Consider the following 16,056-nt stretch of genomic DNA (forward strand, 5'->3'; position numbering starts at 1 on the left):
GTGGCGGGAACTCCTTTGCACCGGGGTTTTCTCTATGCAACTGAGAATTGCACCGTGCAAAGAAAGCTCCTCGTGACGGGAAATAATTCTGCAGTGCCGAAGCACACACAAAATCATACCCTTGGGTCATGACACTCTAGAGGCCACCACTGCAGCCCCTTCCACTCTGTTCCCCAGCAGACAGACAGAATTAACTTTCTCCCTGCCCACTTTGCCCTAATGGAGCCATGCCAGCCAGTGTCTCTGCTAGGACCAGTCCCTGCTCTGGCTAGAAAGCAGAGGGGAGAAGCCAGCCCTGTGGCTGAAGCAGAGAGCCCTGCACAGCCCAGAAAGCATGGTGGGATGCTGGGGGTCTCTGACTTATTTTAAACCAGCAAGGAGTCTGGGACAGTCAATGCATAAACCAGAGCCAAATCAGTTAAGTCTGATACTACATTCAACCAAGTTTATCTCAGATTGGTTTCAGCCATTTCAAAATTGGTTTATGTGGACTGAATGTCGGTTCTGTTACAGGTTTAAACCAGCTTCTTATCACTTAAACTGGTTTATATGTAATGTCTGTCCCTAACCTAAGAAACTTTGCTCCAATTTTAGTTTGATGTTGTAATCTTGAACGTTCTCATTTAGTTCTCATGTTCTCATTATTGACTCCAAGATGAACATGAGCCACCAATGCCAGACCGTACCAGCAAGGCCAGCCATACCTTGTCATGCATCCAAAGGTGCATCTCAATCCGGTCCAGAGAAGTGATGCTCCCCCTCTATGCGACTTTGGTCAGGCTGCAGTTGGAGTACTGCATCCAGTACTGGGCGTTGCACTTCAAAAGGGATGTGGCCAGCCTGGAGAGGGTCTAGAGGAGGGCCACCCGCTTGGTGAGAGGGCAGCAGGACAGGCCCTATGAGAAGAGACTGAAGGACCTGAACCTGTTCAGCCTCAGCAAGAGGAGGCTGAGGGGGGACCTGGTGGCTGCCTACAAGCTCATCAAGGGAGATCAACAGCAAATAGGCAAAGCCCTTTTCTCCCCAGCACCACCTGGGTAATAAGCTGATGGAGAATAGGTTTAGGTTAGAGATCAGAAGGCAATATTTTACAGTTAGGGTGGCCAAAATCTGGAACCAACTTCTCAGGAAAGTGGTCCTCACTCCTACCTTGGGCAAATTGAAGAGGAGGTTGGACGATCACCTGTCTGGGGTCTTGTGAACCCAGCATTCATTCCTGCCTGTGGCAGGGGGTCAGGCTAGATGATCTGTTCAGGTCCCTCCTGACCCTAGCTACTATGAAACTATAAGTTAGTTAATAAGATAAAGTACATATTTCCTTCCCAATTAGCTGGTATCAGTCATGATTCTCTAACATCTTATTTTAAAGTTCAATGTACATGATTATAAAAAATAAACAGTCCCATCTCTGTGAAAGTTTATTATGTGTACATTAAATATTGAGATTTTACAACTGATACTTTTGAAAGTATTGGTTTTGTGTTTAATTTCAGTGCCTTCTGGTTGACCAAAAGTAGTTTGTAACAAATAATGACACACAAACTTCTAAGGCAAAAAGCTTTATGGCACGATGTATTTTTGTAATTAACAGAACTCATGCTTGTACTGAAAGAGCACAGAGTGAACAGTTGGTTTATTGTTTAGTGCACAACAGTTGCATGTGACTTTTTAATTTCTCTGGGTGGTATAAATCATCATACATTGTAGACTGCAGGTAGTAAGTGTTCTCTGGTGGAAGCACTGTGGCCAGTCAGTTTTAGTTTTTAATTATGCTAATTTAATGTTACTGAAAGGTGTCAGATTGAAAATTCAAAGGACTAAATATTTGTTTTTCATGGTGTCCTCTAAATCCCATTTGTTGTAAATTCTGGGTATATGGAAATATTTTCATAACTTTCTTGGAGGAAGCCAATTGTTTTAAAATCACTTTTGTTATTGTTAAATAGTAATCTGACAATTGATTAAACTGTATCACGTTCTTACTACCTTTCCTCTCTGGGATATGGGAGAAAAAGTATAACAAAAATGAGAAACCAGACTTCCTATAATTTTTTTACCTCTCCCCCCTCCAACAAAATCCAATACTAAATGGATAGGGACTGAGAAACAGGGTGCAAATCATTTACTACAATAATATGTTTGTTTGTAATTTGCAACTTGTTGCTGTAGCAACATAGATGCATGGATTTTTAAGAAAAACATTTTAGATATATGGGATTGATAAAATTTCAGTCTTTTTGCTGTTTCAGATTCACAAATAGGATTGTAGTTTTCAGAGTTCTTATAATTGTCTCACATTCTTTCAAAATGAAATGTAAATTGTATATTAAATTTTTATGTTTACGAAAATGTATAATATCCTAAAATTAGTTAAAAGAATGATTTCTAATAGTTGAAACATGCATAAGTGAAGGCTTTGATTTGACAACAAAAATTACTCTTACAATCTGTGTTACTGGAGCTTAGCTAAATGGTAAATAGTTTAATGTATTGGGAGTTCTTGACAACAGATGAAGACCTGCCACTTTAAAGACTCCCTTGCCTTAACTGCTTTCTAACTCCAGTAGTCAAAAGCTGTTAAGCTTTAAGTGCTCTGTCATATTTGCAGGCTTTTATAGCAGAAGAGTAGAGCAGATAGCAATGATGATGGAAAACGATGGCAGGTAGACTTAAAACACCATAAAGCACAGAGACAATTGTATGTAATGCCTTGAATTGAATCCTTTTTGAATGAAATGATAAGCCATATGTGCCACCCTTATGGACCCTGTAAGAAGAAGAGAAGAAATGTACCCTATTGCTAACTGTGCATGAAATTGCAGTGTTAGGAGATATTGACCAGATGTTTCAATCTCAACAAATAGCTTGTTATGTGACTGAGTGAAAATCTCTCTGCTGCTTTGATCACATACACCTTAAAGGAAGAAGTAATTTAATAGAGGCTGTCAAAGTTCATCATTGTCAATAAACTTTGACTTGACCTCTGCCATCTGTTTTTGATACTGTTGCTGATAGAAGTTGATAGGCAGATGTTTACAGTTTGAAGGGGTATCACTATGAATTCTGTGCTGCCAGACAGCAGTCCTAGAATTTTTTTGCTGTGATTCAAATATGGGTGTGTTCATTAGAGACTGTGCAGCATGTAGCAGAAGTACAAGAGTGGAAGCTTCTTGTATTTGAAAATGAAGAAGAGTTGCCATGGATATTAAGCATATTTTTATATACTTTATATCATCTACAAAGTAGATTATATACTTTGTAATCTGCTACAAAGATATTACAAAATATTTTGTAATCTTATTTTGCAGAATGTCTACTTGGTTAATAATAATCTAAATAGTTTGTATTTATATAGTACCTTTCACTAGATGATTTATAGTTTACCCATGGAACAGATCTTACCCACTTTGTACACAGGGTAAACTGAGGAATGGACAGATGCTGACACTGTCTAAGTTCTACAGTGAATCATCGGCAGAACTAGGAATACACTTCTTCAGTTCTTGGAAATCCAGCCTGGTGCTCTCACCTATGTAATCAGCATTTTCCAATAGCAGCATGTGTGCATGTCCATTTTCTGAACATGCAATAATAAGCATACATTGTATGCTACAAGATACAATAAGACCAAAAACACAATCAATGGATAACAAGTCTTGCAGATTGAGGGGAACAGAAGTAGTAAACAAAAATAGATAGCAATGAAAATTAATAATAGGTTGTATTGCATATTTCCTTTTTGAGGATTTTATTTTGCCATGTATATTAAATCTAGCAATGAATTAAATGTCTCTATTGAACAATAACATTTTGATACTCTATATATGAAAGATAAAACATGTAGCCTTCTACTAAAAGCTAGTGATTTCTTATTCTTTTGACATTTTACTAAAAGTTGGTGATTTTTCTTCTACTGTGAGTTGGACAGAATTTTTTGAAGCAACTCCTGAAAAGATTGTACAAGATGTAGGTACTGGTTTCTGGGAGGGATTTGACTCATCTTTTCACCTCAAAAGCAGTTATCACTATTATCTCAATTGACAGGGAGTTGCATGAGGGTGTTGTGATACCTTTGAACAATATCACTTCCTCATGCAAGTTATGGCAGCTTCATTTAATGGTGCAAGGATTATTGTACTCTATTTTTAAAACTTGCCCTTAGAAAGGCAGACAAACCTAGGTTTTTGGGGGGAGTTGTTTTGGATGCTTTTTTTTTCTTCATAATGACCATCAAAGAACAGTCTGAGCAGCATTATATAAAAATCTGTCAGATTATGGGGTGACACAAAACTTGCAGTATCTTTCCTATTTGTTAAGATCCCAGTACTGTATGTTGAGTCTTATTGCAAATGTTTTTTACATAAAGATACAAAAAAGGTATGGGTAGGTACAATAGATACCAGATGTCACATAGCTGCCAAGCAATAAGTGAGCAAACTTAGGGGTCAGCAGTATCCAACCCATGAGCCAGATCTGGCCTACAGAGTCACTGGTTATGGCCCACAGAACTGTAGGGTTTTGCCTGCACCTGTCCCAGTGCAGGGACTGAACAGCAAGGAGCTGTGCCTGCACCACTGTCACTTGTCTCCACCCCCACTTCTTTTTCCCATGGCTCAGCTTGTAGCCAGAGGGTAGTTTTGCTGGAGCAGAAGAGCTGGGAGCTGTGTCCATGCAGCTGTTGTTTCTCCCTGCTCCCCATCCTCAACCTCCTCTCCCCCTTTCGCAGTAGCACCAGTTTGCATCACCCTTCTTCCCCTCCCCAGTTACATCACCCCAACTCATGAAATCACCTTTGCTTAGGAAATTTTGTATCAGTCAAAGGGAGGATATATCTGAGGGAGAACAGATTCCTTAAAATACACAAATGTATAGAACTGGTAAAAGAGAGGTTGTCATTCCATGTTGTTGGTTGGTTGGTTGGATTGTTGGTTGCTTTGTATGTTTTCCCCCACCTCAGAGTGATAGACTTCAATCACCTCTGTGGCTTTTTGTGCTGGAGTCATTTATAACTCCACATCAGTAGCATGTTTCCAATTTAGACAACTTTTGTCTGTTTATAGTACCCAAGAATGTATACAACTCTGTGGTGGTCAGTCAGAGAGACCTGGAAGCATAAAACATTGTTCAATAACCTCCCAGTTTGTTAGGAGCTTCCTAGGTTAAAAAAGAGGAGGTGCAATTTGGGATCATAGATCAGATCCCATTGACGCCATTAGTATTTGCCAGTGTAGGGGGAACATCATAATCTCAGGCTTCCCCTGCACCAGCAAATTGAAAGCAGGATACCTGTACATCCACACATGGGGCAACAAATCAGCTGATTGTTGGCCCCAACTCAAACAGTCCTGGGTCCAGGGCTGGAGTACTGGATCTGGTGGGGCTGCCAAGCATGGAGTTTAAAGTCCCAGTGAGGAAAGCCCTTTGGCTACCCAACAGGAAAACTAGGATTGCTCTGAAGGCCAGTGCCAACAAGCAGCTGATTGTCAGAATTGGTCTTAGGGTAGCCTCTGGCCTATTTAAAACCAGGGATGCCCCAGACCAGTGCCAACAATATAGTCAGTAGCCTGGTTGCAGAGCAGCACAGTCAGGACCGATTCAGCTGATTGTTGGATTGTCAGGCATTTGCTCTGGGGAGCCCCAGTGCATGGACATGGTATGCGTTTAATTTAAGGCATCATACAAATCATCCATAAAAATGTCCTACATTATTTTATGGAACATTTTCCTGGATGATTTGTCATTTAATGGTGCCTTAAACTGGGTGCTCATACCGAGCCTTTGCCATTTATTCTGCAATTAACACATTAATTGTGGTATAAATGTAATATGTAGAGAGAGCTTCGGAGCAACCAGTCTCTCTAATAATTAATTTAATTTCTATTTCAGTTAATCACCGTCAAGTATTTTAGTCACTCAAAATCATGTAATTTGTGAATATATTCCCATCAGTGAAGGACCAAACACCAATTTTGGAATAAGATTGGCCCTCCTAGGGTTATTGGAACCAATGGACAATTACTCTTTTTTTTTTTTTAATTTATCCATGAAAACATTTTTTATTTCCATAATATAAGTGAGACTGGTCAAAACAAAGTGATCACTTTTTCCTTATCCTAAATTCCTTCCCAAAATGTCATATTTGCAAAATGTATTGTAATTTTGGGCTGTGTCAACTGGAGTATTAGATGTAAGGCACGGGAAGTGATAGTACCACTCTATTCAACACTTCATAGGCCTTAGTATTTTCTGTGGTTCTGGGCTTCATAGTTTAAGAAGGCTGTGAAGATGCTAGGGAGGGTCCAGAGGTGTGTGTGAAAATGACAGAGGCTTGTAAGGCAAGCTCCGTGAGGAAAAGTTGAGAGAGCTAGGTATGCCTAGCTTGGAGAAAAGGAGATTAAGGAGGTGACATGGTAATAGTTTTCAAAATATTTGAAAGGCTGGCATAGAGAAGAGTGAGAATGACTGACTGTTCTCCCTTGCCACAGAGGGCCAGACATGAAGCAAAAGTTTTAAATTGCAGCAAAGCTGATTTAGATTGGATCTCAGCAGCAACTTCCATACTGTTAAAACAATAAGGCTATGGAATAGGCTGCCCATGGAAGTTATAGTATCTCCTCCATTGGAAGATTTCAAGAGGAGGCTGAATAAGTATTGACAGGGATGATTTAGGAATAGCATGCAGACAGAAGCTTGGATAAGTGGACACTTGAGGTCCCTTGCAACTCTGTGATCCTTCATGTTAACAGGTTGTTATAAGAAGTAGGCAATTCATCTGCCAGTGTTCTTTCAAATACCACATTCCCATCAAAGGAATATTCTTTAAATAATTAGATATGAAGAAACTTAAATTTTTCTACCTGCATAGTTCAAAAGAGACTAGACTCTCACCCTAGGTGTTCATCTCCTGTAGGGATAAACATAAAGGAAATGGCATCATTTACCAGCACCCAGCAGGATCTACATTGGAAAAATGTTGTAATTTGGCAGTGTTCACATGTTGAAGTTTTGCTGATGTTGTCTTGCCCCTAGTAAAATGCCACACATTTTGATAGTTGACATTTGTAAAGCAACAAACATCTACTGAGATTGAGAATTCTAATTTGGATCAAGATCCTGAGATAAAACAAAAGCAATATTGTAATCTTTATTCAGTTAGCACTTCTCGGCTCACTATAATTTGGAGGTGGTAAACTCCTCATGGGGGAATATGTGAAGGTAATTCAAAGAAGCTAAGGCTAGTTACTTCTTCACATTAATGCTGTCTGCTGGCTTTTCACTTTTCATTAGAATCCTGTTGTTTGAGGTGGTTCTGAGGTTCAGGGGGAAGGAACTGATTCAGTGGGTGTAGCCAAGTAACAGGAACATGCAAAGGATCATCTTAAAAACTCTAGAAAGTAAACTTTGTCTCTGATAGATAACTTACATTGAAAAAAAAGACTGCCAGTGGTCTTAAATAGTTATTGCAGATGGCATGCTTGAACTTAAATTAGTCAGTAGTCAAAATTGTGGGATTGTAGCAGTAATTCTCTTTGTCAGAGGTCTGTGGAAGAATGCATGAAATGTCATTGCTGCTTGAACATCCATCGGGCAGTATATAAGGATGAAAAAATAGTTGGTGCATCATATTCTAAAGTATGCTAGATATCTAAAATTCTACTGGAGCTTTTTTGAGAAACTGGAAGTGTTCATATAGAAATGATGCTTTGATAAGTGCTGTCTGTAATTTACTCTGCAAATTCTTGTAATTTGTGAGAGTAAGACCTACGTTTCAACGGCAGACACCAGAAATTGTCTACTCTTAGCAAAAGTGAAACAAGCTCCTTGCTTTCCTTTGCATAATAGACAGCATTTTTAATCTTGCAAAATAATCTATTTTACTAGTTTCCAAACACAGTAGATTTTGAATGTTGACTTCAAAAAGGATTTTACACAAGAGATGTTATGGAGAAGCTCCTTATTCTACAGAGGTTAAGTTACCTCCTTTACTATTAATTTAGAATGATACTGAATAGATCAGCATAACCAGTCAAATGTATATTTTTGTGCACGAGAGGGAGAATATTGTCACTATATTGGAAAAATGTTGTATTTGGGGAAAAAATGGCTTTTTTCACCTGAAACATAGCATAACTTATGTTGTTTCATTAAAAGATACCATGTAATCAGTTTTATCCATTTTTCTTATTAATGAAGACTTCTTTGTGATTAAAGCATGTCTTCCCTCTGTATCTAAAAAATAATGGAGATGTGACTAAGCATGTATTTGCAGCTCAGTTACTTGACCTTTCTACAACCCACAGATACCGCTAATGCTGATTTGTAATGGAGACATTATCGTTTATTTAAATCTCGATTAGGAAACAATTATAAGCAGGGTTTTAGCATGGCAGTAAATTGATGTAGCCTTTAATTCATACTATAGATTGAGTGGATAAGCTTACTGTCTGTAATTAGGGGGAATTATAATGACTTCAATTGGTTGACTCATCTCTGCCAGGATAGTGTCTACTAATGTTTCTTTCTGCCTTTTATTATTTTTTAGTTCACTTTCAGTTCTACCTTGGTGTTCAGTTTTATTTTTTCCATTTTGATACACAACACAGATAGAGTTACAATTGATTTATTGTATCTGTCTTTTTTGGTATTAATAGAAGAGAAGCTTGATGAAATAACCCAACAGTTAACAACACTATGCAGTTAGACTCTTTAAAAATCAATTTGCAGAATTGCTTTTAGTAAAGTCAAAGACACCTTTTTATATAAGGTTTAACAATGTGAATAGGATCATTCTCTTATTTTGCATATGACTGAATGTTAGATAAAAAGGATTAGTTTTAATGCTCTTTATGTTTTTGTATCTATATTGTGAACATTCAGGAATGTTTTTATATATTTTATTCAGATTTACCTTATCTCCTGCTTTGGCTGCTCTTTTTTATATTTTTTGAAGTATATTTAAAATGTCCTTTAAAAAATCCATCTTGGTTATTTTGAGGAAACATAGAAGCACTGATTCCTCATGTCTCACAGGCAAGTGAATATTCATAGCAGGTCCTTATGATATTTCAAGCCCAATGAACACTGTTCCTATTTTATTTGAATACAGTTTCTAGTGGATGCACTCATGACTTTTACTTCAGTTTTGAACTACTAAACATTTAACATGAAAGTTCAGTGTGAACATTTATTTTTATTGAACTTTCCTAAGTTAATGTACCTAATATTCTTTTAACCTATGGCATAGGTAGCATGTGACTTGTCTTAGATTTTCTTAAGTATAGCATTATAAGGCCAGACAAGAAGAGAGAAAAAAGAGGTGACTAATCTGATGCTAAATTTATTTGTATTTGTTTTTTGTCCATCTGCAGTGGATGATTCAGAGCCCTTACAAAGCAGCAACTTTCTTTGGGTGCATTGGAAAGGATAAATTTGGGGAGATCCTTAAGAAGAAGGCTGAGGAAGCGCATGTGGATGCTCATTATTATGAGCAGAATGAAGAGCCAACAGGAACTTGTGCTGCCTGCATCACTAGTGACAACAGGTCAGAGACCTTATCTCTACAAGTTACTTTATTGCTTCTTAAGGATATGCGCACTGATAAAATAGGCATCTTGTTTCGGAATATTTGACCTTTAAATATATTGTAAATTCTAATATAATAAAGGGCTTAGTCTGTCTGTCTCTCTGTCTGTCCATAATGCTCTTTGAGCACTCTGATTGGTTACTGAAACAACAACTCTGAGTGGTCCAAGAGCGTTCCAGACAGGAAGTGGCGGCAGCAGCATGGTAGAGTGCCACCATGATGGAGGGGATGGGGATGTGGGATGAGGCCTGTGCTGCTGTCTTTACCATTCTCCCCTTCTCCTCCAGCCCTGCTCCCTGGAGGCAGTGGGGCCATGGGGTGCCGGGGGGGAGGGGGGATGGCGAGGCAAGCTCCCCCCCACACACACTCCTGGGAGATGGCGGCAGCACGGGGTGGTGGGTGGTGGCACTCCATCCTTTCCTTCTTCCCTGGTCATTCCTGACAGGCAATTGGCTAATTTTATAATAAAGAAGCAGTTAATAACACTGATATGGGAAGCAGGGCATTGAGGATGGCAGATCATTATTTTTGTTCTTTCATATTTGAGAATATCAGGTGCATTACAGTGAAAGAGTATGAGATAGCACAGTAATCTACTGGCACTTGTTGCTGAGATTTAAAGCTCACAGTTGCTCTAGATCAGAGCTGTCCAACTTCTAAGCAGCCGGGACCACATGTAGCTTGGGCTATGTTAGTATTAGTCATGGGCTCGTTGTTGCTCCTACGCAACCTCATGTACCGCTCATGCGGGTGGTCACCATCTCAGCTTCCCAGCTGTGGGTTCCCCAGCTGTATTGTGCCGTGGTCTCCCACGACATTTTGGACTGTACTGCACCACTTCCCTGAGGTGAGCAAAAGAAGTGGAAGCTGGAGGAAGGAGGGGAAGCCTGGAGACCCTGCAGCAGCCAAAGTAATGGGGGGAGCGGTGCCAAGTGACAGTTTGGGAACTGATAGCCTTGTTCTAGGTGAAAATTTATGTACAAAAAATTCTTGGAAAATGTTAGCCATAAAATTTATTTGTTTGCTAGATTAAGGGTGATTGTCACATCACAATTGAGTGAAGAAACATATTTAATATTTTTATTAATATTTAAGAAATATATTTTTAATATGTAAGAATTAAGATAAATATTTAAGAAATTAGCATGCTAAGGAGCATACTAAGGATGCCAATTAATGAATCATTAGCTGCCAACTTGTTTGTTGCTGTACAGAAAGATAAGCTCTATATTTGTAACTGCTATTTAAAAGTTTAGATGAGAACTGTAACTCAGGAGAGGCAAGGCAATGAACTAATTCTTGCTGATAAACATAACATTTAACTAACGATTGCTATGTGTTCTATTTGTACATTGGATTTTTGTTTCAGTTAAATTCCTTGTTTTACTTGATCTTTGTATTATCAGTGTTTTCCTTATCAGACCTTTTTGACATGGTTATACTTTCTTAAAATTGGAGCTGTGAACAAAGCTCTTCATGATAACAACCATGATTTTCTCTGGCTTTGCAATATATAACACCTCATTCTGATTAGAACATTTTGGTTGTTGCTGCAATTGAATACATATAAATTAGAGGCTAAAAAGAGAGTTAATGTATAGCAGATAATTTTCAACATGCTTCTTCCTCCCCCAACTCCTTTCTTCCTTCATTCATTATTGTTGGCACCTGATGATTTTTGAAGCTGTCAGTACCTGTTACTCAGAGATTGAAAAAGTCTTGAGATGTTAATAGTGACCAGGTAATGTGTTCAGGCTTCAGGACAACACATTCCTTAGGGTTATGAGAAGGTCAAGAACTGATAACTTGTACATACACAGAATTCCCATATCATCACAACACTTTTGAGTTCTGTTTTAATTTATTGAGGAAATAGTACTTTTTGAGATGGGTGATTTTTTGAATGGTTAGCACTTGCTGACATTAGGAGGTTTGACATTTTTTAAATTGCATTTGTCAAGGTTTCATATAAGGGGAGTGTATGTGATGGTCTTTAAATTTCTCTGGTTCTTTTATTGAGTAATTGGCATCCTTTCATCTGTGAGAGATGATGAATATCGCAGCCTATGGCATAGATGGTTTGCAGTGTCTCAAATGACTGACTGAAAAGTGCTATCTGAGATTTGCATGATCTGTAGCAGTGGTTGCATGTGTGTGTGTCATGATTGGGTGGTTCAGGAGCTGCTTGCTTCCTGCAAACTCTTTTCTCTTCAAGCTGTTGGAACCAATTCCTGTCATGGACTTTAATGCCCTTGTGGAGACGGTGATGTCACTGTTCCAATCACTTTCCAAAGTTTCCCATTGGTCAGGATCAATTCCAAATGCCTTCATATCTTGCTTGTGTATTTATAGTGAAGCTTGGGACATCCTGTTGTTCTTGTTCCCTCTGATAGTTCTCCGTATAGCATGTCCTTAGGTATATGTCCATTTTCCAGTCTGCTCAGATGGCCTACCCAGCACAGTCATCTCTGTTTGAGTAACAGAGTTGGTAAATTTACCCTTTGAAAAACCTCTGCTTTGGTAACTTTATTTTGTCATTTGATGTTGAGTATGTGGTGTAAACAGAGCAGGTGGAAGATGTTTAAACTTTTCTCTTGATGTGCAGCCTTTCTGATGCAAACATTAAGTTCTTCATCCAGTGAGAGGTTGGTGGTCACTGTGGAGCCTAGGTAGCTGAACTTTTGGACTACCCTCTATCTAGTTTCATTAAGAGTGATTGACAGATCTTGTGGAACATGCTGTCCTTGCATAACTGTTTTCTTTATGCTGATGGTGAGAGCAAATACCTGGCAAGCTCTTGAGAGGCAATCCATGAGTTCTTGTACTAAGTCTTCATTGTGGGCTGTAAGGGCAGCATTATCAGCAAATAGTTGAGTTGGACTTCTTATATTTCGAGTGTCATGTTCTTATTCAGGAAGAGTAGAATTTCTTGTCCTACTTCTTTTAGTGGTGGAGAGATTTATGCAAGTTCAGATTAGTTACTGCTGAATTCTCTTTTGCCTTGCTGTACAAGGCTTTTCTTTTCAGAACAAGTAAATACCCAAGGGTGTTTCTTAAGAATATTAAGTGAGAACTTGAGTTTGTGGTCTGTTAGATCTTTTTAATTTATTATGAGAAAACTAGTCCCTCTCTACTTCCTTTCTGCAATCTGCTTCTGTTTGTCTTTTGAGGACTGAGAATAAGGAATGATGTAGAGAGTTTGTGTTAGCCTCCTGATTGCTTCCCTTCTATGAAATTTTTTTGGTGGCACTAAGGAAATCGTGCATATTGTGAATGTCAGCAAGATGTTGAATCTCCTTCGCCTTGTCTTCCCACCATCTGTTTTTCATATATCAGGTCCTCCTTTAGACCTTTGCCTTGGCTTGTTGATGATTCCATTTCTTTTACTTGCAGTTGGTGTCATTCTGCCAAGCATGAAAGGCCTAGTGCTTGCAATTGATCAACTCTTGGATACCCGAGTCGTTCTTATCAAACCAGTCTTGGTGTTTCTTGGTAGAGAATCCAAGTGTCTCTTTGCAGGTGCTGATGACAGTGAACTTGAAGGCACGTCAACTGCTTCCAACATTCTCCCATTGTTGTTGATTGGAATTTGCCAGTTTTTCAATGAGACACTGGTGGAAGAGGTCTCGCTTGATTGGGTCCTTGAGTCCTTCAATGTTGACCTTCCGTCGGCATTGCTTTTGCTGCAGCCATCATTTGGGAACCAGTTTGCGTGACTTAACTAAGCAGATGAGTCCTTGATTGGTCCAGCAATCATCAACTCCTAGCATAGCTCAAGTAATGTGAACATCTTTGTGATCCCAGGCATGAACAATGACATAGTCAATCAAGTACCGAAGCTTAGATTGAGGGTGTTGTCATGACGTCTTGTACCCATTTTTCTGGTGGAACAGGGTGTTGCTGATGATGAGTCTGTTCTGTACATTTAATAAAGAGGAGGATGCTTTTGGGAGTTCACCTTTCCCACTTGTCAGTGGTTCTGTTCCAGAAGTTCAAGTCCCTTCCAACTCTGGCATTGAAATCACCAAGCAGAATAAGCCTGTCTTCTACCAGAATGTCAGAAATGAGTTGGTCAGCTTTGACAGAATTCCTTCTTGGTTTTATTGGCTGCATCAAGAACTGGGACATACACAGTGGCATATTGACTACCTGCCAATTTGAGGTGGAGAGTCATGAAGTGCTCACTGGGTGCCTGTACACATACATCGAGGCTGCTCTGACGTGCTGTAAGTACAGTGCGTTGAAGCAACCTTGATTAATTGAGTCTGCTGATGTGGGGTAATTACCGCGCTCCAGCAGACGCAAGCGTCATATGTATCAGCATCCCTGCACTGAAAAATGGTGATGGGGGGCACTTTAACTAAAACTCATTTGAGCCCCCGCCACAATTTTCCAGCACGGGGATGCTGATACACATGAAACTCCAGGTGCTTTAATTAGAGCAACTCTGGGAGCTGCTCTAAATAAAGCGCCCCCCCTGCCTCCCCGAGCACATATATAAATGCACGTTAATTCCGATAAGGAACTCATTGAGTTGGTTTATGAGTTCATTCTGAATGGGTCCTGTTCAGTGCACCAGTGTCAGTGTTGTATCATCTGAGTTCAAGCCATGATTGTGGTGTGGCATTCTGAATGTTCACTATTAGGAATTGTCCATGAGGGTCCTCATGTTCCAGGTCCTGAAACTGATTGTGTATCTTCACTGATTTTAATTGCAGTAAAGGTGATCCCACTGGATATGGTTATCTCAGGGGTGGGAAAAATACAACCTGCGGGCTGGATTCAGCCTGCCAGGTACTTTAATCCGGCCCATGGCACCCCCCAACAAATTGTGCCCTGCCAACCCTTCCGCCTACGAGGGTGGGAGCGAGGCACCTACACTGCCCTCAACATACCCTATTATACCTTGCTAGCACTGGGCGGAGCTCCTGCTGCAGGCTTCCCTGATGTCCCACTCCCTCTGGGCAGCAGGTAGAGAAGTGGGGGCCAGGAGTGGGGCTGCAGCTGGATGGGAGTGCAGAGTTTCGGGCTGGGACTGGCAGCATTGCAGAGCCCGCACCTAGGGGGGCAAGGGCAGTGTGGAACTTGGCTTGGCAGGGTGTGGGTGTGAGGGAGGGTGGGGGAGTGTGAGGACACCCCACCACACTCCCCCCACAGCTCACAGCCCTGGCAGGTAGTGGGGGCAGCAGCAGCAGTGAGGATTGCTTGTGCTCGGCACTGGTGCCTGGCTCTGGCCAGCACTGCACATCGCAGTGAGGAGCGCAGCCCCCGCCAAGCCGTCTATATTGTCAGCACTCCCAGCACTTGCGCAGCACAGGAGGGAAGACCCAGACACTGGATGGGGAAGGCAGCCAGCTCTAGCACCTGGGGCTTCCCTCCCCTGCGTGAGTGCTGGGGAGCGTTGACAATAGAGACTGCCCAGTGGGGGCTCCATCCTTGCTGCAACATGCAGTGCTGGCCAGAACCAGGCATTAGTGCCTCCACCTGCTGCTGCTCCATGGGGAGAGTATGGGGGGGTCCCCACGCCCCTCCTACCTTCCCTCACACATACATACACACACCCTCCCAGAGTTGACTGCAGGAGAGGACAATGTGTTCTAGAGACCAGCATGTTCCAGAGCTCCACACCCACACCCCACAAACGCCACACAACCCCTAAATGAACCCTATGCCCCCCTACACAGCCGCTCCCCCCACACTGCACCACACACACACACCCCATCTTACACCCCCCACCATACCTGCCCAACCATACCCCCTACACAGTATAAAAGACTAAGAACTTATTTTTGAGTTGTTATGCAATCACCTCTATATACAATATGCAAACACAGATCATGACAAAAATATTTTTTGTACTAAAATTAAAATATATTATAGTAGGTGTTTTACTTTTAGTGTATTTGTTTTTTTCTGGTTCTAGGATGGCAACCCCCCCTCCCAAAAAGAGTGTTTCTAGGGGGTGCACAAAGAGGGACTTCTGGTGGCAAAGGTCAAGGTTTAGCAATGGGACTTCCAACCCCAAGATGGCAACCAGGAGACAAGGCAACTTTGTCAAGGGGCTGGGCTGCCCATGTGGCCCTCGACAGCACACCAGACCTCATTAAGCAGCCCTCCACCTGAAATAATTGCACGCCCCAGGGTTATCCAGTTAGGAAAAAAGAATGTCAATGAACAATATACTTCGATCCTCATCAAGACGGAATTGAAGGAGGAGAAACTAGAAGGATTGTGGGTTAAGTTACGTGGGGGGCAAGGAGAAAGGGATTTGGTGGTAGGGGTCTGCTACAGACCCCCACACCAAGGGGAACAACTAGATTCAGGGCTCCTGAGGCAGCTCTCAGAGACCATAAAAACTAAGGAGGCGGTAGTCATGGGGGACCTAAACTACCCAGACATCTGCTGGGAGACATAGACAGCAAAGTCCCACCATTCATGCACGTTCCTATCCTGCATACAGGACCTCCACCTGA

General features: G+C 41.0%; 1 protein-coding gene across 1 annotated transcript in view; it reads left to right on the plus strand.

The window, feature by feature from the left end:
* Window positions 1-16,056, plus strand: part of ADK (adenosine kinase) — a 563,842-nt gene that overhangs the window by 250,190 nt on the left and 297,596 nt on the right. Inside the window, exon 5 of the mRNA XM_014523581.2 lies at window positions 9,369-9,541. Coding sequence (XP_014379067.1) covers window positions 9,369-9,541 — 173 coding nt within the window. The remainder of the gene's footprint in view (window positions 1-9,368; window positions 9,542-16,056) is intronic.

The sequence above is a fragment of the Alligator sinensis genome, unplaced genomic scaffold (assembly GCF_000455745.1).
Source record: "Alligator sinensis unplaced genomic scaffold, ASM45574v1 scaffold109_1, whole genome shotgun sequence".
NCBI lineage: Eukaryota > Metazoa > Chordata > Crocodylia > Alligatoridae > Alligator > Alligator sinensis.